The following is a 24616-nucleotide window of genomic DNA, read 5'->3' on the forward strand; positions in this document are numbered from 1 at the left end:
GTTATCCTACAATGTGGAGACAATCAATGAAGCCTAGAATTGACTCTTTATTAAAAAAGATATCATTATTTACACTCCAAGTTGCAGCTAGCAGTCTTCAAACAGACAGTGTGAATACATAGTTTTTTCTTTATTTCTGCCTTGCACAAACCTATTGTGGTCTAGTTTGAGTCTCAAGAAAGAAATCAGTTGACAAATGCCAAAGTCCAATAGAAATTTGATCCAGGCCTTTGTTCCACACATGTACAACAGAGTCTCATAGCTGTTAATCCTTAATATGATTTACATCATTCCTCTTTCAAGATTCAGATTAATTTGAGTAAAAGGGAAAATTCCTATTCTGTTTAAATGATATTTTACTTATTCTGTTGAAATTTTTACCAGACCAAAACATGAATAAGGGAAAAAAACTTGTGGATCCATTAAAAAGTAGCAAATTTTGAACTGAAAACTGTTTGAAGTATGACAAGATAATAGTATTGATGTAAGGGTTCTGTGTTCAACTCATGATTTAATGAGCAAATTCTTCTTAATGAATTACAGCCTAAAATTAGAGGGGAAAAAATGCAGAGGCACTTGTAAAACTGTACATTACCAATAATTTTGTTTGGGCAAAAGAACACATTTGGGTTGGTTGTATGATGATAACAAAATAAGAAACCCTACTTTTAATTAAAATGAAATTGATGGATTAATTTTGGCGTGTGGGTATGTTGAGTTACTGTGTTAAAATTTTAATTTATGTATTTGTGTTTAGGTCGTGCAATTCGCTTAGTGTCACCTGCGCACGTTTTACTGGGGGTAAAAGTGAAAGATGTTTTTCAGGATTACCAACTGATATTTCCTCATCAAAGAAACGAAAATAGCTTTGTAACTTTTGTATTGCCAAAATTATAAATATTTTAGATATATCCATGACAACTAAAAAATAGAGAAATTGATATTTTGACACCTTTGGATATGATTGGTTGTCCCTCGGGAGGAGTATATATCACGTGATGTAGCTAGGTTGAAGTCTGAGTTGTTTGCAATCGCAGCTTGCCTTGTCTTGCCTTCTACGACTACAAATTCCCTGAAAATGGCCTCGGAAGGTAAGAATTAAAGTCCTCTTTAAGGTTAAAAGAAATGAGAAAATTAAATTTCATGTCAGTGGAATTTCAGCGCCAATTTTTAGACTTCATGGGGGTAAAAAATGGATTAAGATCGTTAAAGCGACCCGAAAATTCCGTTTTTAGCTAACTCTGAGGCAAAAGTTAATCGTTTCTTCAACATATACCATTCAAGTTTGTTGTTGCACAAAGTTCTGGGATTATCTACTCGAATCATCATGTCGTTTCAAGAAAATTTGATCAAATCTTACGTTGAAAAACCATCTCACTTCAACATAACAGAACACCAGAAGTGAATGATGCTGCTGTTACTTGCAAATTAATTAACATTACCCGATCCTAACTCGCTCGATGATTTATGTGCGGTCAAACATGCGTTTCTTGAAATATCACCTCATTTCCTTCCCTGCCTTTGTGCCGAAAATGGTTAAAAGAGGAACCATCATTACTGTGGGGTCGTTAAGTGCTAAACATGGATCATGTAGGAAATTGCTGCAACAAATGAAACCTGCAGAATCGTTTAATTATGGTGCGCATTAAATACGTTGCTTCAACATGAGCATGTTAGGTTTGTATATGACAGTAGTTGTGAAACTGAAGATGGTGGTGATGATGTCAGACGCAGTGCAATTGAAGTTTCAAATCGCTTGAACTTTTATAATAGTTTGAATAGTTTTCTCTGACCTCATCCATTGCACTTGTTAATTTCAAGCTAAAGTGGCTTCAGGTTGCATAATATTTGGGTTCATTCGTTTGTGTACATTGTGTTGTTATGAAAATCAAAGCTACAAGCCATCTTTCACAGATAGTTTGTACTGTTATTAGGTAAGAACCTTCCTTGGCAAGATAAAAAATATATTCAGAGTAGCTGTGTACGTGTAGTATATCATTGTATTGTTTAGGATTGATGAATATTTTAACAATTTAACAACTGTATCTTTTGCAATTGTAATGGAGTGTTTATTAGTAAAGTCACTTCCAGTGTTGACTATGACCTTTCCACTAAGCTGCCTCTATTCCTATGCAAGCAATGGTATCTACTGGTCAAGTGTTTCATCATGAAGTCTGTTCTGCTGTGTAGTTGTTTTACAGCCTTGTGTAGGGCATTTTCCTTATATGATCTCTTAGTGGTTTGCTGTTGTATTTTGTCTTGAATTTGTCAATTTCAATTTTTTTTATTCATTTGTTATGTATCCTGGAAAAATTAAAATCAGAGCTGGTGAATTGGTAAATGTTTCTGTTGATTGTTTTTTTTTTTGCTTGGTTTTTTTTATAGATGATGATGTTTCAAGAGGGTTTTGTGACTATGTTCTGACAGTTTTGTCTTTCCTTATCTTTATTTGTACTCTGCCTTTCTCATTGTGTTTTACTTTGAAGGTAAGCAAATTGGTGAATGTAGATCATGAGTGCTCTGGTATGTGCCTCTTGAACTTAGCCTTATATGTTTTCATCATGCTTGATATAAATGTAATTAAGACAACTTTCAGAGAGAAATATGCATAAACTTATTATAATAAGGGATGATTTTGTATACAGATTGTGCAGGAATATGAGAGAGCAGTTATGTTCCGTCTTGGTCGATTACTTCCTGGAGGAGCTAAAGGGCCAGGTATAATGCAAGAATAACTTGAATTAAAAAGCTTTGCCTTAGAGGAATAGGAAGTAAATCTTAGACCATAATATGTGTAATAATAGAAAATTGGTATCATATCTGATTAGAGTTTTGTATAGATCCTTATCTTGTTCTTGATTGATGGTGGAACAATACTGGTACTGAATTAAAATGAATATGAATATGAACATGAAAGCTAGTAGTGTGGGCTTTATATTCTCTACTACCTAGGAAGTGATCATTACTGTGAAGATTGCTTTCATATTCATTACATAATCAGCAGTTCACATGCATGATTTTGGTTTATTCACAGTTATTAATATTGGTACAGTTTTAAAGTAATAGGTTGTATATGGAAGCTAACCATAAGAAATGAATAGTGATTGTCACTTGCAATTATTCCGATTTGGGTTGGCATGAATGATCAGACCACATCATCAATTCCAGTTTTAAATAAACAACAGACTTTGTTTTGTGTATCATATATTGTTATATCCTCTGATCATTTCTTACTATTATTTTTGTGCAGGGTTATTCTTTATTCTGCCCTGTATTGACTCTTATCAGAAGGTGGATTTGAGGACAGTGTCATTTGATGTCCCACCTCAGGAGGTATTGACAGTTCTATCTAGGTTGTATGATTTGTTGTTTGAAGAGTGGTCTATAGTGACAGTGCTGTTAGTTTTGATAATAACCAAGTATCAACATTGGCTTTCAGATTCTGACCAAAGACAGTGTGACTGTTGCAGTGGATGCAGTTGTTTACTTCCGCATCAGTGACCCAACCATGTCAGTCACTAATGTGGAAAAGGCTGATCAGTCAACTCGTCTGCTTGCACAGACAACACTGCGAAATTTCCTTGGCACCAAAAATCTCAGTGAAATTTTGGCAGACCGTGAAGAGATCAGCCATGCTATGCAGGTACAGACATAATTTTGGAATCATTAATTTATGTCTCTTGGAAATAAGTGGACTGGGATTTATTTGTTTGTTACACTTTGTAGACTTCTCTTGATACTGCCACAGATCCTTGGGGTGTAAAAGTGGAACGTGTTGAAGTGTAAGTACTTTAATTTGTAATTCTTGCACTCTAAAATTTCCGAGCATAGAGCTTTGAGTGCGTAGTATAGATTGTTATCTTGAAGAATACTGAATCACCATCCAAGTGGGAAGAAAAAGCGCTACTCTCCATCTGGGAGCTATGGGAGTCAATTTTGTGTACAGATTTAAAACGGGATATACTTCTTATTACATGTGAACTGGTTAGTCTTTCTGAAAGAACTTTCTGTCTGCTATTAGTGATGATGTAATAGAAGATTCGGAAATAAATTATTGATATTAAAAAAATATATATATATATATATTTTTTTTTTTTACATGAAACTATGACTCTTTGAAGCCATCTTGATTTCTCTTTGTTCACAGTTTTGATTAAGTGTGGAAAAGTATCAATGCATGTTTTACATGCGTTTGGTGAATGTGACTGAGTGTGAAGTTTGGGTCCTTGGTTATGCAAATTACCTCCTGTAATTCTTGAGAACAGAAATTATTTTTGCTAGCAACTTTCATCAGAACATCCTTAGTAGCAAAATGTACTCATTTAACCTTGTAGGAAAGATGTGCGTCTTCCTCAACAGCTGCAGAGAGCCATGGCAGCAGAGGCTGAAGCTACTCGTGATGCTCGTGCAAAGGTAGATATCAGCTAACTTGTCGAGGACAGTGCCAAATTCTGAAAAGGCTTGTTTCAGTATGATATGTCAATCAAACAATGAGATTATATTTTAAAAGAAAGAAAAGGCTTTTACCAAGGAAATTATATTATTGACCATTGTTTGATTTCAGGTCATTGCTGCTGAAGGTGAACAAAATGCATCTCGTGCACTGAAGGAAGCTGCTGACATCATTTCAGAGTCACCCTCTGCTCTTCAGCTGCGATACCTGCAGACATTGACATCCATCTCAGCTGAGAAGAATTCCACTATTATTTTCCCACTCCCCGTTGACTTTCTGAGCAGATTTTTGCCAGATGAAAAGAAATGACTAGGCAGCCAAAAACAAGAAATTGAAGAACGCTCTTCTGAATCACCATTGACTGAAGTTAGTGTTCTGTAAACAAAACTTGTTCTGTGAACATTTCGAAAATAGTTTACACGGTGTTGTATATAATCCTGCTTTTACCTCAGCAAGCAGTTATTTATAATTTTGATCAATATATGGGAATCTTAAGATTATTTTAACTCAATATATCAGCCAATATCAATCTTGTCAACTACATTTTCCTTGTTGAAAAATATATTGTAATGATGACAAAATTGATTAAAAAAAATTGATTGAAAAGCAATCTGAATTAAAACATATACCCTGCTGTGAGTATAAGATAGTAGAATAAATGGGAAATTCCAATAGTGCATGGGGTGTAGTCAATTAGGAATCACAAATTAGAAGTGTTCAGATCTCTTTCCTATTGAGTGCTGTTGAACCAAATTAAAGTTATAGCCTCAGGGGATCAGAGCAGAGATAACCTTCCCAATGAACCAAGGAGGACTCAAAGTCTGTCCACTAACAGAAAATACCAAGCAGATACATCAAGAGTGCTCTTGTGTCAGTCACTTTGCCACATATATTTTAGTTTAGCTCTTGGTTTGTCATTAAGATGGTTACCAATCACAGACTAAACCTACCCGATCCTAGATTACTTTCAACACTCGGAAAAAAATTTGTACTGACCCTGTTGGGACTTAAAAAAATTTTTTTAGCATTTTGCACATTACTAATCAGTGGTCTGTTTTTTTTTTATTTTTTTTTTTATTTTTTTTTTATTTTTTTTTTTTACCAACATTTGTTTTTTTATTATGCTAGTTGCAATAGAAGCGTTTTTTTTCCTTTCATGTTCATAGTTGTCATGTTACTGTACGATGTGATAGGACTGTTAGACAAGTATTATCATATGCAGCTGTCATGAAGACAGTATGGAAAACTGATCATTCTGTCTGAAGTCTGCTCATATGTCTGACAAAACTTAAATGCTGTTTACTATTTAAGAACATCAAAATATAACATTCACATAAACCAACCATGTGTAGATTAAAGATAAGATTTATATTCAATTGAAAATCATTGACTGTTTAGCATCAATACTTGGAGCATCAGAGCTTTCCTAGGAAAAATTTTTATATAATTTACTTCTTATGAATAGAAGTTGCATGTACTGACAATTCTCAAGGGTGAAAGTATAAAGCTGCTTGCTGACATTTTTTTTTTAAATACTTGCTAATTTGTGCCAATTTTGTATCATTTTGCAAATTGGGATGTCCCTTGTTCTAAACTGTCCAAATACAGTAGCGTTAGATATAAAATATTGTTGAACCAGTAATTGATGTTAAATGTCAACAATTGAAGTAAAAATTAAAGCTAACATATGGTTAAATGATGAGTCTTAAAATTTTTTCAATGTGGCATCAAGACTTTTCTGTATGAGATATAGCTGATCTGATAAAGTGGACAGAATTCTTTCACTTGAAGTGAGTATGTTTTGGGGAACAGTGATGGTGCATTGATGACTGTGCTTGCCTTCAAGCCTAGTGGTCTGGGTTCCATTCTTAAACCTAGGTTAACAATGTGCTGAGTATCTTAAAGATTCTTGTATCTGTAGAAAGGGTTCTCCCTGGATTCCTCACTTTCCTTCAGCCAACAAAATGACTTCATCTCCCAACTTTACCTAATAACAATGGGCTGGCAGACCGACCTTGTGGACGTCTACTGCTTATTCTGATTTATACATTAATCAAAACTATGACGAAATTCTCGAACGTGGTTGGTTATCACCGGCCCGATTTGTTATGGTTATGGGACCATTATAAATCAGACTAGTGATAGCCAATCACGCTCGAGAATTTTGTTATAAATAGAATAAGAGAGACAGTGAGTTTTGAGCTCAGGGAGAGAAGCTTATCCATTTTATGTCAGTCGTGACTAACGTTATATACCTATGTAGCATGAATTTAGGTTTCGTTCGTGTCTTATGACTATCGGGTTTCGTCGTAAGTGATCAAGAATTGCACTTATGGTTCCTTTCACCACAATCTGAGATGGGTTAGCGAAACTTGTTTCACCCTCTCAAGACACCACTGAAAAATGATAAAGCGGAAACTAATATGACTGGGATTGTAAAAGAAGGATGCGGACGGCGGAAAATAAAAATGAACGAGAGAAAATGATTAAAACATTGAAAATGTCATCACTGTTAGTAGAAACGAGGCTATCACTGAAAATAATGATCCGAAAATGTGTTGGCTATTATGTATTTCAGCTGTTATTTTACACAATTCAGAAAGACGAAAGAGAAAACTGGATACTGAATACCTAGCTATCACCAGGACATACTCTAGCTTGAACTTAGGATATCCCCACCACCCATGAGTTTATGATCTCTTGTGCCACCTTAGAAGCACCACCTAATTTTCACATGCAATTTTAAAACATGCACACCAAGTTAGTTTACTCGTGTATATGCTTGAGAATTAGATAAGAGATAAATGGGCGAGTGAACGGTGAATGAAACACTACTTTCCGAACGTTTTGCGATGAGCTTCTAGAGGCGATTATAAGATGTTTCGACTGTTGGTGATGTCAATTTTTATGCTTAATCTATTAATTTCATACTATTGGGATAAAAAAAATGACAATATAAAACACCTTAGGGAGACATTATATTCTTCAATGTAGTCGCTGAATTATTGAGTGAATGAACTGGCCGAACTAAGTTGTTTGCACCTTCGAAAGTGAGCCCGCATATCTACCTCCCCAACATGGGCTATTTTTGTCTTCCATAATATGACTCCAGAAGTATCCAAAAAGTATCACTTATCTGTTCACTATAAATGTATCAGTCAACTCCCACAATAACAATATATGTATTTCAATGAATACCAATAAAGGACAGATCAAAGCAGTAGACATTGTCACTGGGGATATTTCAGATGATCTTAAAAAGCAAATGAGAGCGAAAGTCCCAGATGACCCAACTAAAACTATGAGCTTATACTCACTTGTCCAAAGAGCAACAACAGCAAAATGTGATTTAACAACCAATATTGATGTCACTGATGGTTTGACAAGTGGTGCAGAATGTACTATAGAAAGCATAGGGAACTCTAGCAGACCAAGTATTACATGGGTGTCTTTTTCTGATCCAAGCATTGGCAGCCAAGAAAACTGCCATCTTTATCACAAGGAGAATATGAAAAAAAAAACTGGACACCAATTTTGGAGGTCACTAGACAATTCAGGATTAACAAGAAAGGTCAAGTGAAAATTATTTGCTGACAATTTCTATCAAGACCAGCTGGTGCAAAAACTATTCGTCGTTTTCAAGGTGACTCTTAAGATGCAGCAGTTATTGATTTCCCATCTTTAACAAGAGATCATATGCACTATGTTAGCTTAAATTGGGTTCAAAATAGTTTGGTGCTCAAGGCAGCTCTTTGCATGCCCTTAGATAATAAATTTTAACCTTCATTTTTCTCTTAAATTGTAGGTTAAATGTTGAACTATACATGGGCATGTCTAAAAACATTCAATGGATCATGACATTGTCCAGGTTCTGGTGGGTTCCTGTTCAACTGTTATACTATGATGTCACAATTCCAGGCTACATCCCACACCATCAGTCTTGACAAAAAGTGTTACCTTACCAAGGCTACTGAAACATTACAAGCAAGGAAAATTCAAGTTCAACCCATATTACCATGAAGAGAGTCCAATTACATGCCTAAACATATGAACAATTGCATAATAAAAGATTCACTGACAAGGTTGTAAAAATCCACACTAGCAACCTCACTGCTCAAACGCGGTAAAACCAGCCCCTTGCTCTTCCCAGACAAAAGAGTATAGGCAGCAGATAGACCATGTCATTACTTTGAGACACCATTATTGTGCTTTGATAAACATCATGACATCATGATAAACACCATGACAAATTTATTTAACTTTTCACTCCAATCTGGCACCTTGCCTGTGGAATGGAAATCTGCTCACGTCATTCCAATTTTCAAAAAGGGCCAAAAAGATCTAGTCAAGAATTATCGTCCTATCTCTCTTACGAGTCTGATTGTAAAGACCCTAGAAAGACTGATATACAATCGCATTTTTGGATTTATTGAATCAAATAATCTACTTAGTAGTCATCAATATGGCTTTCGTCCTGGATACTCCTGTACCTCTCAGTTGATACACCTTTTCCATGAATGGGCCAAAGCACTAGATAAACGCCTCTCTACCGATGTAATATTTCTGGACTTCGAAAAGGCCTTCGACTCAGTTCCTCATGACCGTCTTCTACTCAAACTAGAACGCTTTGGCATTACCGGCTCTCTACTTTCCTGGCTATCCAATTTTCTCCAAGGTCGATCTCAACGTGTTGTAATCGAGGGCTGCCAATCTGACTGGGCGCCTGTCACATCTGGTGTTCCACAGGGGAGCATTCTTGCCCCCCTGTTATTTATCCTATACGTCAATGACATCCCTGAATCTTTATCAAGTCCTGCAGAAATGTTTGCTGATGATATGTTAATCTATAATTACTGTACTCCATCTCAAACGTCCATCACTGCCCAGGAGAGTCTAGATAAAGTCACTGATTGGTGTGGCTCGTGGCTTTTAAGAACAAATGCTGACAAATGCGAGTCCATGAAGTTCACCAGGGCTAGAACTCCCTCTCCGTGCAACTATTCTATTAATAGCAAGCTACTTACCCAAGTATCTACACACAAACATCTTGGGGTAGTTCTTTCCAGTGATTTATCTTGGAAACCCCACGTACTGTCTGTTGTTGCAAGATCGAACAGATTATTGGGCTTACTCAAGCGGACATTTGGATCTCACTCTAGGGCTCTATTTACTGGTTATAGATCCATGATCCGTCCAATACTCGAGTACGCTTGTCAAGCGTGGAATCCTCACCAAGCATATCGCATTGAAAAACTTGAATGCGTGCAAAGGAACGTTACAAGATGGATCATTGATAAAGACACTCCGTATGAAGACCGACTGAAATCCTTGAAACTAGCGACACTAGTTCAGCGCAGAGAGTTTCTTAGTTTGGTTCAGCTTTTTAAGTTCATTAAAGGACACTCTTCTGTAAACACTAATAATTACATATCCTTCAGTAACAGGCAATCAAGAAAAAGTCATCAGTTTAAACTATATAAACCATTTAGCCGTACAGACATCTTTAAGTACTCTTTTTGGCACAGACATATCGACACATGGAACAGTTTACCGTCATCAGTAGTTGAACTTGACTCAATTAATGCTTTTAAGAAAGCTCTTAAATCAACATTTTTTAACTAGGTCTATGACTAAAAATTAAATTATTCTATGTATTAAACATTATTTAGTTATAATCTTAAACAAAATAGTTATCTTAGATATGTCTTCTTTATTTAGATTTTATATTTATATAGATATATGCCTGTATGTAAAATGTATTAGTATGTATATGTATATTGCATAGTATTAAATTTTTATATCTGGGGTATAGTTTACAATGAGGATTAAGTTCCTCCCTTCTATAACCCTTTTTTAATAATAATATGTTATATGTTATTATTTAAATAAAGTTGTTATATATTATCATTGAGAACTCATTTAATGAACAATTTGTACCTCATGCAGCAAAGAGGGTGTCAGGCTCTTACGTGTAGAAGGATTTATCAATCAAAAAAGAATATCATGACAATATGTACATCCTGTTCAACTTTTATAAACTATGATGTAAATAACTAGACCATTTAGCATGATAGAATCCCTAGTTTCCAACACTTAGCAAAGCAAACACTTTTAACTCCTAAGGCAGCCATTTAACCAACTCAAGTTGATAAGACTAACTTATCTTGCAACTACCGAACCAATGCAGTTCCACAGTTTCTTTAGAAACTTACTCTCTTTATTCACTCTAATAGCTTTATTAAATTAGAACATATTAAATTTTAATGGCTAGCAGTCTACATATCAACATGAGTAAATACAAGTTAAACTCAATGTAATGTAAATACATGTTAGAGGGCTTAACCAAAGTTAAATGACTTCATATTTACTTAAAACCTTACTCTTCCATGACTTCTTTCAAAGAATTAAATTTGCCTGTGAAATTCCCTGACTTTTCATGATGTTAACTTAACATGCAATATAAATCTTAGGGAGCATGGCCACTAAAAATTGAGCCCAGTTAACCCTTTAACTCCCATGAGTGACAAAGACAGAATTTCTCCTCACAATATCAATACAATATCAACCAGATAAGTGATGAGAATAAAAAAATATCAATTTTGGGACAATTGGTTGATCCAATACTAAATTCTCAAAACTAATATTATAAGAATTGTATGACTGAAAGTAAGAAGAATTACAAATTTGATCTGGGAGTTAAAGGCTTAAGTGTTTTGATCATTGCATAGATGTCAATGATGATAATGATAATGATGTTGCACATAGGAGGCTATAATTACAATAATTGTAGACTATGGCCACTGTTTGAGTTCTTCGTAGAGTTGCTGGAATTTTCTCTCTATTTATTTATTTATTTTTGTTCAGCCTTAAAGTACAAAACAATGGCCGGCATTGCCAGGACAGTATGTCAAGATATTGGGACATGATTTACAATGTTCTGCAGCTGAAAACTGCAAAGGATTTGTTTCAAATTTTCAAATCTAATCTACAGTTATCAAAGAAGCTGCAAAAAGGCCTTAGAAATACATAACGGCAACTCGATGCCCATACGCAAAATCCTTACTAAGTATGCTAGAAATGTTACCACCAAGATGCATCACGGTTATTTGAGTTGGAATCCCGTATGGGAAGCAAATTTCTTTTCTATTCCATTTTTCTTTTTCGAATTTGTTTAGTTTTATTCTTTGTTTGTTGAAATCCAGAGACGTTCAGTTTCCCAGTTTAAAAAGACCATTTCGTCAACACGCAGAAAAGTGGAAAGTACTTTTCCCTATTTCAATCAACGTAACCTCTGTTTTCGACTTATCAAGAGCTCGATCCGTTAAGAAGTAGAAACCTTATGCCAACCACGACGGCGGCGACAAAGAAAATATGACAGAGAAAAACAAATGATATCATGGACAGAACATTACTTCCACACGTGTGTTCTACAACATTTCTTAGCGCTCCTCTGCAAAACAGAAAAGTGAAATAACCAAATTTTTCACAGTCAAAGAAAATTAATACCAATACACAGACGGTCCCTTTTTTACGGCTACTTTCCGTGCACCTCACCTCCAGAGATCCGCGCGGTGAGCTAACCTAAGTTTCTTTTTTACGCTTACATTTTTTGACTTGCGCGACGGACTTCACCGAAAAGAAGGGACTACTCGTAACCTAGAGTACCAACGACAAATCAACAAAATTTTAGACTGAAAGTGAACGCTTTCAAATGTTACACAACAGATGAAGCCAGGTGCTGTTGCCGACGGTAAACAAATTAACACAAAACCACAAATTCATTTTTCGATGAAACCTTTCCTGTCATGACTGCTTAAGCTGGTAACTTACTTCAGCTGGTAACTTACTTCAGCTGGTAACTTACTTCAGCTGGTAACTTACTTCAGCTTAACTTTAGCCACGTATGCAGCCTTAACCCTTTCACCACAAACAAATTCTGCTTGTCAGCACCTTGAGAAGTGTATGATGAACAGTATGGAGACTGTGCGTACTGATGTTTGGGTGTAAGGGTTTAAGACAAGTTTAACAACTTCCAGAGGGTTGAAGGAAAAAGAACAGCATACGAGAAACAGTTAATGGTATCACCAATCTAGGTTTTCTTTCTTCATTGAAAGGCGAGGACTGTTCTCGGAGTAAAACTGTGAGTACCATCGTCTGTGTTTCTTGATTAAGTGATCTTCTTTCACTAAAAGTGGCTTTGGCACATACGTTTTGTGATTCCAAATCATTATATCACGTTCAACCTGTAGGAAAAATAAAATGTGTTCTAAATCGAAATCATTAAGCATTAAAGAGCAAATATACTTTTTATCAGTTAAGCAATATGGAACTTTTTCCGTGTCCCAACACGAGGAGGGGTTGAGAGAATTCGAAAACGTTGTGCAAACCATCGACTGCGTCTCCGGTTTGCATAACTAACGAGAATTATCCCAACCACCCGAGACTGTAAAACATAGTTTGGTCTTCGCGAACATTTTGTAGTAAACAAGATAAAGAATATCTAATGGAGGATTTTATTGCAGTACTTTTATTTGAGAATTTCCAGGAATAACGGTGATGGCAAAGCAGGCCGAAAACGGCAGAGATCACCAGAAAACACAAAGAATGAGTAGTTTTTATTAATCTTGGGTGTAAAGTGTTAACATCTCGGAATTTCTGGCGTTGTAAATCGTCCGTATTTCGTTTCCGATACAATTTCTTATGACGGGTTCCTCGTAACACAAAGCACGACGCTTTCATGAATAAATACATTCGTGTCCGAGAATGTGCATGTACACGCACCCTTTTTTCGAGAGTCTCGAGACGTGAGCTTAGGACGCCTGTGATTATATACGAATTTTGATTGGTTCCTACTTATCTACTGGAGGGCAGCCGCGTAGATGAAGTCATCCTCAACAAATTTTTGCTTTGTTATCAGATAAAACAAATACATTCCATGTTGCCATAGGTTTGTATAGTTACAGATCACGGAACTCTTATTTTCATAACCTAACTTGCTGTTTCCTGGTATTTGGCTGATGTTCTTTTCAACGCCTAATTCCGTGAGGAAATCCGCCTGGGTTTCTTCCCTATTGCATGGACAAATTGCAAAGATAGCCAATAGGAGTGCGTAAATTCTTCATCGATTTTTAGCTTATGTAAACATGGGCTACTGGATTGATCAGAGGCGAACAAAAATAATCCTGTCAAAGAAGACCTGTGGAATTTATTTGCGCATATCTTTGATTAAACTGACTAGCGGTCACATTAAGTGCGTTCTAAGGTATTTTCATCTCGAGGTAGAACACTCATCAGATACAAGCAAGAGAAAACCGTCCAAGCAAAGATCATTGCGTTACAATGCAAATATATATTGATCTACTTTGAGGCGAAACGTGGCATAGAATCACAGGCAGCCCAAGCTCCAGCTGTGAGATGATCATCTTGCGGAATACAAGTCGTGGCGAAAATATAAGAATTTGGCTAGGAATATTAACGACCGCTCTTTAGAGGTTAAAATTCAGTCAAATTATAAATAAAAATACCTCACATTGCATCGCTTGTTGTCTCACCGCTCACTTTGTTATAAGGAGGCCATTTTGGCGAGTTATCCATTTCCAGGTCCTTCTCTTAGGAGTAGTAAACTTAGAAATAGATAACGCGCTAAAATGGCCCCGTTGAAACAAAGTAAACGGTCACAAAACAAGCATTGCACTGTGAAAGTAAGGCGAGGTATTTTTATGGAGAATTTGCCAGCATCTTTTATTCCTAAGAGAGGCCGTAAATATTCCCATACAAACTCTGAAATTTTCGTCACGACTCTTATTTCGGAAGATGACCATCTCACAGCTGGAGCTTGGGCTGCCTGTGATAGAATGGAAAATAGTTGAATTCGGCCTGTGCAGGCGAGAAAAGATTTGGATTCCAGCGGCTAAATTTGACGAATTTTGCAAACGGAAATTCGATAAACGCAGGATAATATTTTGAGCTGTTTCTGTAGGCTGTGTTTACGTTAATTATTCTGCGGAGTTGGATGTTTATCATAGTCGTGGATCTCAGCTTTTGAAATAAGAGCAACCTTGCATTGCTGTAAGACTACTAATTACAAGCTAACAACTACGCCTTAATCCATATTCATTAAATAAGATTGTGTTTTTCCGAGATGAGTGTACTTTTTTGTGTGGTTAACTTGAAAGTATGTAATCAAATCTACAGATGAACGACATTAATCTCTCACCTTGCCTAAGGTCTATTTTGAAATCGACAATGGTCTCGAAATATCACAAAATTAACTACAGCTCGCTAGGAAATAACTCAGTTCAGTCTTTTCGTTGTATTAAAGTGTGTACAGCCTGTTTAATTACTTATATTGACGTTTTTGAAAAACAAATCACGACGGCCTAAAATATACGTCCTCAAAGGAAGAAGTCGTTGTCAGCGGAGATGGTATTTGCTTTTACCGAGGTCAAGCCTTTTCCTGAGCCAACCGATATCCTGTTGCCTAAACAGTGCGAAACCTCTAGCGGATACTGGCATAAACACAAGACGATCAGTGGGTCGAGTTCCAATTTGTTTCAGAAAAGTCCAAAGGTTTTTGAGTTGCCACTCTTCGCTATTTTCAACTACATAAACAGTCACAGTTTCTTCAACACTAAAACTTTCTACAATAATTTCTTCGGCTGATCTAAATGACTAATCGTGCACCTTTCAATGAATGGTACGTTCAGTAGTAAACGCATCCCACAAAATCGCCTTTAGGCGTGTTGTTCCTCTAAATCACCTGAGGCACCTTCAACTGTTGTAATGCTAATTTATAAAACTACTCTTATCTGCCACACTATGTACATTTCCTTTCCATCCTGATCCTTTTGACGAATGATACAATTTGTATCAAATGGTACGATGATTTTGATAAGAACAGTTCTCCTTTTATTCAGTTCATGAATTCTTCTAAGTGCCAATGTCACGATTTTTTTTCTTTTTTTTTGGCGTTTTCTGATTGATAGCCGTATTTGAAACTTAAAACTTAAAAAGGATTGACCTCAGCTTTTAGCGAGTTCTCCTACACCATTTTTTGCGCATTGGAAGTACATGGCCATAAAGTGACCCCGGCCGAAACGATTATGTTACATAGCTGTGACGTAGAAAACTCTGAAGATATGTAGGCAACTATGGTAGCGAAATGAGAGATTAAGGAAAGAGGACGAATGTATTACGTGGCCGGAGCGCTAAGTGTCGACAAGTGATTTTAGGTACAAGAATGATACATATACACCGGTTATTTCTACACACTACTATCCAAAGGATGTAGCTGTATGGCCAAAATGGACGCTTTTCGATCGTCGACATCGAGGAGATTTTACTTTTCAAAGTCGTCGACCTTATGCTCCATCCCGGCTTTGAAGACGGCTGTTGCGAACACACACTACTGGTCAAATCAGGGGAAGATGGCCAATGAATTCAGCCCGAGAGAATCCTGGTTAAGGTGCCTGTTTCCAAATCGGATACGATTGTTCCACATTCTTTTCAGCTGACATTTCGCAAGCGAAGAATGGTGAGCTGCTTACTGTTGTTTATTTCACGCGCTTGAGATACGATCATACTCAAACTCTTTGTCTTTCCACATGACTAGATTTGCAATTTTCTTCTCGTACGAAAATCCTACCATTCGTAGTTTCCATCGTATTTTAATAGCAGAAATACATCCCTTACAATAAAGGTCAAACCCTTTCCTGAGCTGACCGACATCCTGTTGCCTGAATGGTGCGAAACCTCTGGAGGATACTGACAACTAAGGGGCCGTGTATTCTCCTAACCTAGGTTTCCGAAAATCCACCACACGAGCCATTGATCCCCCGCCCTCAACAAACTAAATGAAGCAACAATAGAAATATAATTGTGATAACAGCACAACAATGAGATAAATTGTGAAACACAAATATTATTGAATTAGATGGTAGCGAATCCAAGTGGTGTGTGAAAGTCGATGCATCGAAATATATCGAAAATATTCATTTACAACACTGATATCGGTTATTTGCCAGTAAGCGAAATGGGTCATGTGGCAATGCTGTATCTAAAATAAAGACGTTTTCCTCCAATATAAATACCTATTTGAGATAAAATTGAATCAGAGGACAATAAACTCAATCGTTTTCCATTTAACCGGCTCGACGGTGATAGCCTCTGCCTTTGCAATCTCTGAGGAAAGGAGCAACTCGCACTGTAACTGCCCGATGACTTCTCGGCCAAAAAGATCATTGTGACTCGTCATACAGCTGATTATTTCGAATCTTCCGTCAAGAGTTAGCTTTGGTTTGCGGAGGGAATTACTCTTCAGCAACGAAACTCTAGAGCGCTGACCGAGGAGAACCTTTGCCGCACTTAGCGCAAAGGAAGAATATGTTATGGTAACAGAAACAAACACAACCTCCAATTTTTAATATAGACTCCGCCACAGAAAACAAAACATGAACGCAACGAAATAAACATTCAGCAATGGGAGTTTTCCGTTCTAATCTTGACCTGAACACCGCAGGCGAGAAACCGTCTTCATCAGTCTTCGTCGAAATCCTCGTTTGATGCACGCGGTTCCCGTTCGCAAGCTGAACCGTACACTCAACCTCCATTTCTTCTTTACTACTTAATTACGATGTATCAAAAATCTCGGTAGAGTCTGCTGAAGGTAGGAATACATCACTATCGGATTATTTCAAGAGTATTTCAACACTGACTAATACAAAATTACAAGAGATGAAAGAGATTTGTAAGTTTTCACAGTTTTCGACGTCATCACCCGCTAACTCGTTACCAGTCTACAGGACACTTTTAAGACAAAATGAGCACTCTGAGGCCCGAAAAAAACCAAGATTTTATTTTTTTGTTTGTATTTCTTCTTTTATCGGGATTGGTTTGTACATATGATAAACTATAGTGCTACGCAAAAAAAAATCCGTGTCATGAGCACTTTAAAAGAAGAATAGTTTACTCCCAGTAATTAATAATTCAAATTATTAATGATCAATTTATCATTTAACTCAAGTACAGCGCTTATAATAAAAAAATACAGATTTTACCTGAATAGCCTCTGCATATAGGAGAAACTTGGCCACTATTGTGGGGACACCTCTGGAAACATAAATGGAGTGGCGCATGATTTGCAAAAGTGGTTCTTTGGGAGTCACTGAATGAAGGAAAATTCCATCACCAAAGCTGCTGCTCCATTTCATGAAGACCAGACCTGGACCAGTCTGACGGGGAAAAGATCCAAAAAATAATAATTATAAAACAAACCGAGTCAGTAATAATTTGAAATATGCACATGTCATTTACTGAAAAAAAAAGACTTGAATTTATGAGAAGTCACAAGTTACTCATTTAAAGTAGCTTGAAGGGGTTAAGGTTGTATTTTGTAATGCAATTGTCTGGTACATGGGCTGGCCGTAGAAACCCAAAGCATAAGGAATCCCAGAAGTTGTAAGTCTGGGAAAATAGAAAATTATAGATAAACATTGCCATGTTTATCTATGTTTAAAAAGGTTGTTTGTTTCTCTAAGGCACTTTCAGGGAAGATTTCTGATCACCATTTTTTCCAAATATCTTTTATTTGTAGCTATGGTATCAATTTCATGAAACCTTCAAATTGTTTCAGTGAAAAAATTTGTTACTAAAAGTTATCAGGTCACAACAGTAATTTAACCCCGACACTAACATACATATATATAAAGCTTTGCTTTCATGTCCAAATTGAGCACTCTACTAGGATGAGTCATTGCTGCTAGCATTATGCATGCTCACTAGTTTTTCTAGTTAGAGCACTCTGGCATGGCTTAAGTGATCCCACATGTGTGAGATCACTTGGGGTGGCTTTACTGCCTTACTATAGGAAGTTTGCGAGTCGATTTTCGCGTGGAACAGTGCTCAATACGTTGAAGCAGAGCAGAATAAATATTTTTATAAATATTTATATATATATATATATATATATATATATATATATATAAAGAATCTTTTATATCTGAACTGAGAGTGAACACCTACCTGCCTGGCTGTGACATGTAAGTCTAAATAGGGAATCTTGTATCCAAAGACTGATAAGGAGGTCACTAGCTGCAGACATCCTACATGCTTAGTATCCTCAAGAGGTTTCCATTCTGCAGACCAGTTGTGTCTGGCAAATTGCCACCAATGTGAGAAAATATGCCTCAGATCAACCCCACTCAGAACTGGTGAGCTATGAAGATGATCAAGGTGGTTGAGGTCTGCTCCATTTTCAGGAATCTCCTGATTCAGTTGCCAGTGACAAAAAAGAAGTCATCAGTCATTATGGGACTGCAGACTTGTACATATTAGGTGAAAATACATACGGGATACAGTTAATTATGCAATTATAATACCAATAATTAAGCTTAGGGTTAGGTTTAAGTTAAGTAATCACAATCAGAAAAGAGTTATCTAGAGATCTATCCTCCTGAAGATAGAGCCAATTTCTGCAACAAAACATCAGCTATAGCTTGACAGAAAATCAATCTTTCCAAACATTCAAAATGTTATTCAAATGACATTTAGTCTGAAATCATCACCAGAAGCCCTAAGTATCACTGGGCTTGAACCAAAAGAAATTTTGTCTTTATTAATAATAATTAAAGCTTAGACTAAATGCTGACAAAACAGATGTTTATGAGGTAACAAAATTGTTAAATTAACCCTTTAGCCCCTAACAGTGATTGGCACCTAATTTCTCCTTACACTATTATCCCTGAGTCACACATTTAGGACACAAGAATAAAGGAGATGCACATCAACTAAAGAAGCTCTTGATTGTTAAACAAATCCTCCTTGTCAGCACCTTAGGAAATGTGTAGAGCATAGTATGAAGAGTTTGCACACTGATGTTGGGGTGTAAAGGGTCAAGAGGCTAATTAGGAAGACAATTTTTTCAAATGCAACATAAGGTGGTTTGAATTATGCCAATGCCACTTTTAATTCAAACAAATCATGATACAATAAATAATTAGCGAAGAAATCCATTTAACTTCTTAGTCATATTTGGATGCTATATAGTCATTGTAAGCACAGATTGGAACAACTGTATTGTTTATAACTGTAATTTGTGACACTGAATATCTCAGAACTTTAACTAAAAACAAAATCACAGTGATAAATTATCTCAAGAAACTTGATGGAAAAACTTTGCTTCTTGAAGTTCATGCAGAAACAATATTTTGGTGCAATTTTCAAATAATTCAATCTACAATTCAGGAATTGCAATTCATCCACAATTAACTAACCCAAAGCAACAAAAAATAAATGAGCTGGAAATCAATTTCAAAATTTGCAAGGGATCATTCACATCAGTTCCAAAGTTATGGACAATGATCTTAAGAGCTTGTTATAATAGGTCCAAAATCAAATTAGAAATCTAGCTTCATCACTTGTTAAGAATCATTATTAACTTTCTTTTAATTTCATCTCTCATGAGTCACTGAATTTTCCACCTGATTTGATATTAATATACATTTACCACAATGAAAAGATAGTTGAATAAAGCATATTTTCCTATATTTGATAATTTTGGTTCCCAAGAGGTTGCAAGCCATTTTTCAGATTTTTCATAACAAAAGCTGAAATGATGTTAACATGTAAGTAAAGTACCAGTAATCATCATCCTTTTGAGTCATGACCTTCAAGTACCTCATTCTCTCCCTGTAAGTAACATTTTATTACAATAAAATAAGTGCCAAGGCGTTTCAAAGATGTGAACGAACTTCATGTAATCGATGAGCTGCAAAGTTATATCATAACAAATCCTGGTCGCAGCTATTTTAAAAATTCGAAAATAAAAACATGAGTAAAGTAAAGCCTACCTCGATGTGAGCATTGATAGTGTGTTGAGTAAAGCCTCGATAGGTCCAAGTTCCGTTTTGAATCTCTTCGATTTCATCAGGATACCATGAAGGCTCACTTCCTTCGGCATGATACCAAATGTAAATTGTGTGATTAGTTTCCCAACAGTTCCATGCTTTGGTTTGCGCAAAATTAGGAATATTTTCACTGTAAGGAATATCCGTACACTTTCCATCGCTCCCGCGAAATTTCCAACCGTGGAACGGACACTGAAGACAGTCACTCACCACCTGTCCACCGATGCCTAAATTAGCGCCCAAGTGCGGGCAATAAGCATTCACAATATACGCGATTCCATCAGTTCCTCTAAACACCACAAGATCTTCGCCTAAAATAGAAACATACTTGACCTCACCCATGGCTAGCTCGTTCGAAGCGAGTACGTGAAACCAGCCATTAGGGTACACAGGTGGAACCTCGCCACGTTTTCTTCGCTTTCGATATTCGTTAGCAACGTCTTTCAGAGGACGCTTTTCATCTGAGAAATAGCCGATGTCGTGGAGTTTCCGCTGCATCTCTAACGGGTGAAATAAAAACTTCCATACTTTCAGGATTAGGTAGGCAAAGAGGAGAGAACCTGTTACCAGCAGGCAAATATTAAAGTTTCGATTCCTCGTCCAAAACAATGGCAGAGCATTTCCCCAAACTGAGTGAGAGAGATCGTTTAATTTAAGGAGCATCGGTGATGCCGCTGCAACAACGGCTAGGAAAAGCGACGTGCAAATTAATTTGGAAGACGTCATCCTGGAAAGCATTTCACTTGCACCCCCCCAAGATGTTGCTAGCGTACGCATTCAGAAGAGGTAGTAGGTGGAAGAGCACACTTATGCACTGACGGCATAGTTCATAACGCCCTCTGATTGGTTTAAAATTTATTTGACTCAACCTCAACAAACAATTACCATTATATCGACACCTCATCAATACTGATTAACACTTGATAGACAGCACGTTTTTCCTCTTGAAAAATGTCTGATTTTCAAATTGGTAACATTTAATCTTTATCGCAAGACTGTCTGAATGCGTGTCCATTTATGCAGGCACTTTCCCTTTAAGAGGGGAAACAAGATTTCAAGTAGTCATCACGTAATTGCTGTACTGAAGGAGAGAGGCCCGATAACGAAACAGAACTCTTGTTCATAGGCCACACAGTTGATAACGCCTTCTGACTGGTTCATGGGTTGGCATGTGACCACGTAACAGTTTTTCGCGGAAAATTCTGAAAACTTAGGTTAGTTTTCCCAAGTAAAATTTTTATAAGAAAAATGCAAAAATTTCAAGAAGATTTCCTCAAAAGGAAGTGCAGAGAGTGTTAGTGCTATCTTGATGCTGTAGAGAAAAGCACTTTTAAAAATGTGGTGGCTACAACATAAAAGACATCAAAATCGGGACAGGAAGTGAGTTGCTTACAAGGCTGATGACGTTAAACGCCAGATATCTCGCAAGGCCTTATGGTACGTAATACGTCACTCCTGTAAAGACCACTAACGCACATGTCAGCTTGCCGGCGACATTTTCTGTATTTGATTGTCGAACATTCCCCCCTTCTTTTTTCGATTGCAGAGTAAATTTCAATGGAAATCAAGGAGTACAGAATAACTTTGCCCGTATCTGTCGAAGAATATAAAATTGGTCAGTTGTACGCTGTTGCAGAAGCAAGTAAGAACGAAACGGGAGGAGGGGAAGGAATCGAAGTGGTAGTAAACGAACCGTACTCAGACCACGCAAAGTATGGGAGCGGACAGTACACACATAAAGTTTTCCATTTATCGAAAAAGGTTCCATCTGTAATTCGACTTTTGGCACCTAAGGGTTCGTTGGAAGTTCACGAAAAAGCGTGGAATGCTTATCCGTATTGCAGGACGGAGTATTCAAACCCGTACATGTCGGACAATTTCTATATCTATATCGATACATGGCATAGGGAAGGAGAAGGCGAGGAAAATGTGCACAAGTTAACGGCGGAAGAACTGGGAAACAGAGTTGTGGTAGATATTGACATATCTGACAACAATTGTGTTGCTCCATCGGACTACAAGGAAGATGAGGACCCAACTAAATTTCACTCCAAGAAAACTGGGCGAGGTCCTCTTGATTGTGAAGGCGAGTGGAAGAAAAACGACCATTGGCCTAAAATGACGTGCTACAAGCTCTACCAAGTACAGTTTAAATGGTGGGGCCTCCAGACCAAGGTACAGAGCATTATCTTTAAGGCTGTGAGGCGACTCCTCACTAACTTTCACCGGCAGTTGTTTTGTTGGTTGGATCTTTGGTTCGGAATGACCATGGAAGATATACGGGAGCTTGAAGAAAAAACCAAACGAGAGCTAGATAGGTTACGACGTGAAGGCGAAGTGCGTGGAATGTCTGAGAAATAAATAAAACTGAAACAGGTACAATATGATCGACCGAAGTGGAACGTTATCCCATTACTATTAGAGTAGTAGTAAACTCGTATCATTAAGAGACGAGGGCTGTTTTATATTGGGTTTTCACCGCTTAGACATTCTTCTGATAAGGTTTTAATGAAGTTTTTTGTTTGTTTTTTTTTTTTGCAGTTTTTCATCTGTAATCATTACCTGGCTCGTAAATCCTCTTCCATTGTTATTATTTAGGTGAACCATGTTGCTTAGGGTTATTTGCAAAGATACAAAGTCAACAATACTTGATATGTTGGTGATTACATGGGGTGCATAAAAAGTCCTTCTGTACGTTTAACTTAATTTACGAGATGTATTTATCTAGGATTAAAACTTTGATTACCACAAAGTTATTCTTTGTGGTGTGTGGTAAGAAGTATTCACATATCAGGTGAGTTTTTGATTCAGCATGATGCGCTTAATAAGTATTTTTGGCGATGCAAGTGTCTGTTTCTGGTAATAAAAGAGAATGCAACACTATACTTGATGTGGTTAGCTTTAAGTAATTTTATCACGAAATTAACCTGTCTGTGCCCTGTCTGTGCCCTGTCCATCATGGTACTGTTTAAGATGAGGCATTAATGTTATCAATTGATATGAACCCTTCAAAACCTAATTCTGTTTTCACTTTTAATTGTTCATTATATATTGATTATCTCAAACATTGTAGTGTGAATCATCTTAAAATCAAGAAAAGATTCTGTTCAGGCTTTATGGTATAATTTGTTGATCAAGTCTTCATCTTGGCATGATAAGTCATGAACTGGGTTGATTGATGTACCTGTAAGGATACTGATACTTTGATGGTTGAACATCCAGGAAAGTACAAGGTCATGGTTTTTTTTACCTTGTCTAGTAGAATGCATGATACAAGTACACTTATAGTACAGTGGTGAATGGAGAACTAGTTGAAGATATTACACTATGAATATATGGATTCTTGGTAAATCCAAGTGACCGTGTTAAATTGAATGCTTCTGTTTAAGGGAGTGAACTCAGAAAGCTTTGATGTTCAGTTTTTTAGGTCAGATACAATTCCAAAAATGACTAACTCTTTGACACCTGAAGCATGATACACTGTGGTATCTCCTCTAGGTAGGCCTGAAAAAGAATCCTGTTGAAGAATTTGACACAGACTCTCTTTTGCATCTTATGCGCTAAAAGTTTAAAAAAATAAATCTTAGTTTATAATAGGGTTTACAGAATGTACCATAGAATTGTGTGTAATTTGATTTGTAATTACTCTAAAGTACGATTCATTAGTTGACTACAAGGCTAGATGTATGCTGAGATTAGTTACAAAGTGGAATATTCTTCTAAAATCACTCTTAGGATTTATAGCACAACAATTCAATAAACAATTTCAATGTGAACATTATGTGGTTGAGTATGGTTGCTTCTTCTTTTGAGACAATGACCACATAAACTATGTGGCTTCTTACCAATCTAGTTTGCAATGTAAATCATGCTGAAGCATGACCTGCCAGCTTTTTCTAGTGACTTGAAATCAAGCAATAAGAGTTAAAGGACAAAATTGTTGAAAAGGAACCATCAGCTAGGATACTAATGCACTGGCAGAGTGAAGAATAGAATGGAAAAGTGCTGTGTTTTTCTGGATGTATAATTTATATTGTGGTCATGCATTATAAATGCCTAAGGTAAACTTGTGGTTTGGACACACTGATGGTATGTAATTTTAATGGATTTTGGTGATTTGCAGGAAATTAATTACTTTCAGGAGAGTAAAATACAGATGCAGCCAAATTCCAGAATGACCAAAGTTGTAAATGATATTGTTCACTATTTTTGGGCCCCAGTGGTATTTTACCTGTTCTTGTTTTTGTTTCTTTGTCTTGCA

At 36.7% G+C, this 24616-nt stretch overlaps 3 protein-coding genes and 1 long non-coding RNA gene across 5 annotated transcripts; 3 read left to right on the forward strand and 1 right to left on the reverse strand.

Moving 5' to 3' along the window:
- Window positions 1-976: 976 nt before the first annotated feature.
- LOC113681689 (mechanosensory protein 2-like) lies at window positions 977-6149 on the forward strand. The gene is made up of 8 exons (XM_027198800.2): window positions 977-1091; window positions 2386-2486; window positions 2646-2718; window positions 3251-3333; window positions 3440-3643; window positions 3727-3782; window positions 4335-4413; window positions 4565-6149. Exons 1-8 carry the CDS (start codon window positions 1079-1081, stop codon window positions 4760-4762), a joined length of 807 nt encoding a protein of 268 aa, XP_027054601.2. The 5' UTR covers window positions 977-1078; the 3' UTR covers window positions 4763-6149.
- A 5107-nt stretch (window positions 6150-11256) lies between these two features.
- On the reverse strand, window positions 11257-21189 carry LOC113681662 (cholesterol 7-desaturase nvd). Of its 2 annotated transcripts, none has more exons than XM_027198767.2 (4): window positions 20299-21189; window positions 18473-18715; window positions 17509-17682; window positions 11257-12696 (listed from the first exon to the last, which is right to left on the reverse strand). In XM_027198767.2, exons 1-4 carry the CDS (start codon window positions 21130-21132, stop codon window positions 12535-12537), a joined length of 1413 nt encoding a protein of 470 aa, XP_027054568.2. In that variant the 5' UTR covers window positions 21133-21189; the 3' UTR covers window positions 11257-12534. The 2 variants fall into 2 exon arrangements, with proteins under 2 accessions (XP_027054568.2, XP_089059836.1); XM_089203710.1 differs by lacking the exon at window positions 11257-12696 and adding an exon at window positions 14743-16301 and having other exon boundaries at window positions 20299-21186.
- LOC149047700 (uncharacterized) lies at window positions 15862-17513 on the forward strand. The gene is made up of 2 exons (XR_016185795.1): window positions 15862-15986; window positions 16616-17513. It is a non-coding gene; the product is annotated as an uncharacterized LOC149047700 (long non-coding RNA).
- A 616-nt stretch (window positions 21190-21805) lies between the features above and the next one.
- Window positions 21806-24136, forward strand: LOC113681664 (phosphatidylinositol transfer protein alpha isoform). Its single transcript, XM_089203716.1, has 2 exons — window positions 21806-22731; window positions 22897-24136. The coding sequence occupies exon 1, from the start codon at window positions 21913-21915 to the stop codon at window positions 22714-22716; it is 804 nt and encodes a 267-aa protein (XP_089059842.1). The 5' UTR covers window positions 21806-21912; the 3' UTR covers window positions 22717-22731; window positions 22897-24136.
- Window positions 24137-24616: the final 480 nt, after the last annotated feature.

The sequence above is a fragment of the Pocillopora damicornis genome, chromosome 4, assembly GCF_964200805.1.
Source record: "Pocillopora damicornis chromosome 4, jaPocDami1.2, whole genome shotgun sequence".
Classification (NCBI taxonomy): domain Eukaryota; kingdom Metazoa; phylum Cnidaria; class Anthozoa; order Scleractinia; family Pocilloporidae; genus Pocillopora; species Pocillopora damicornis.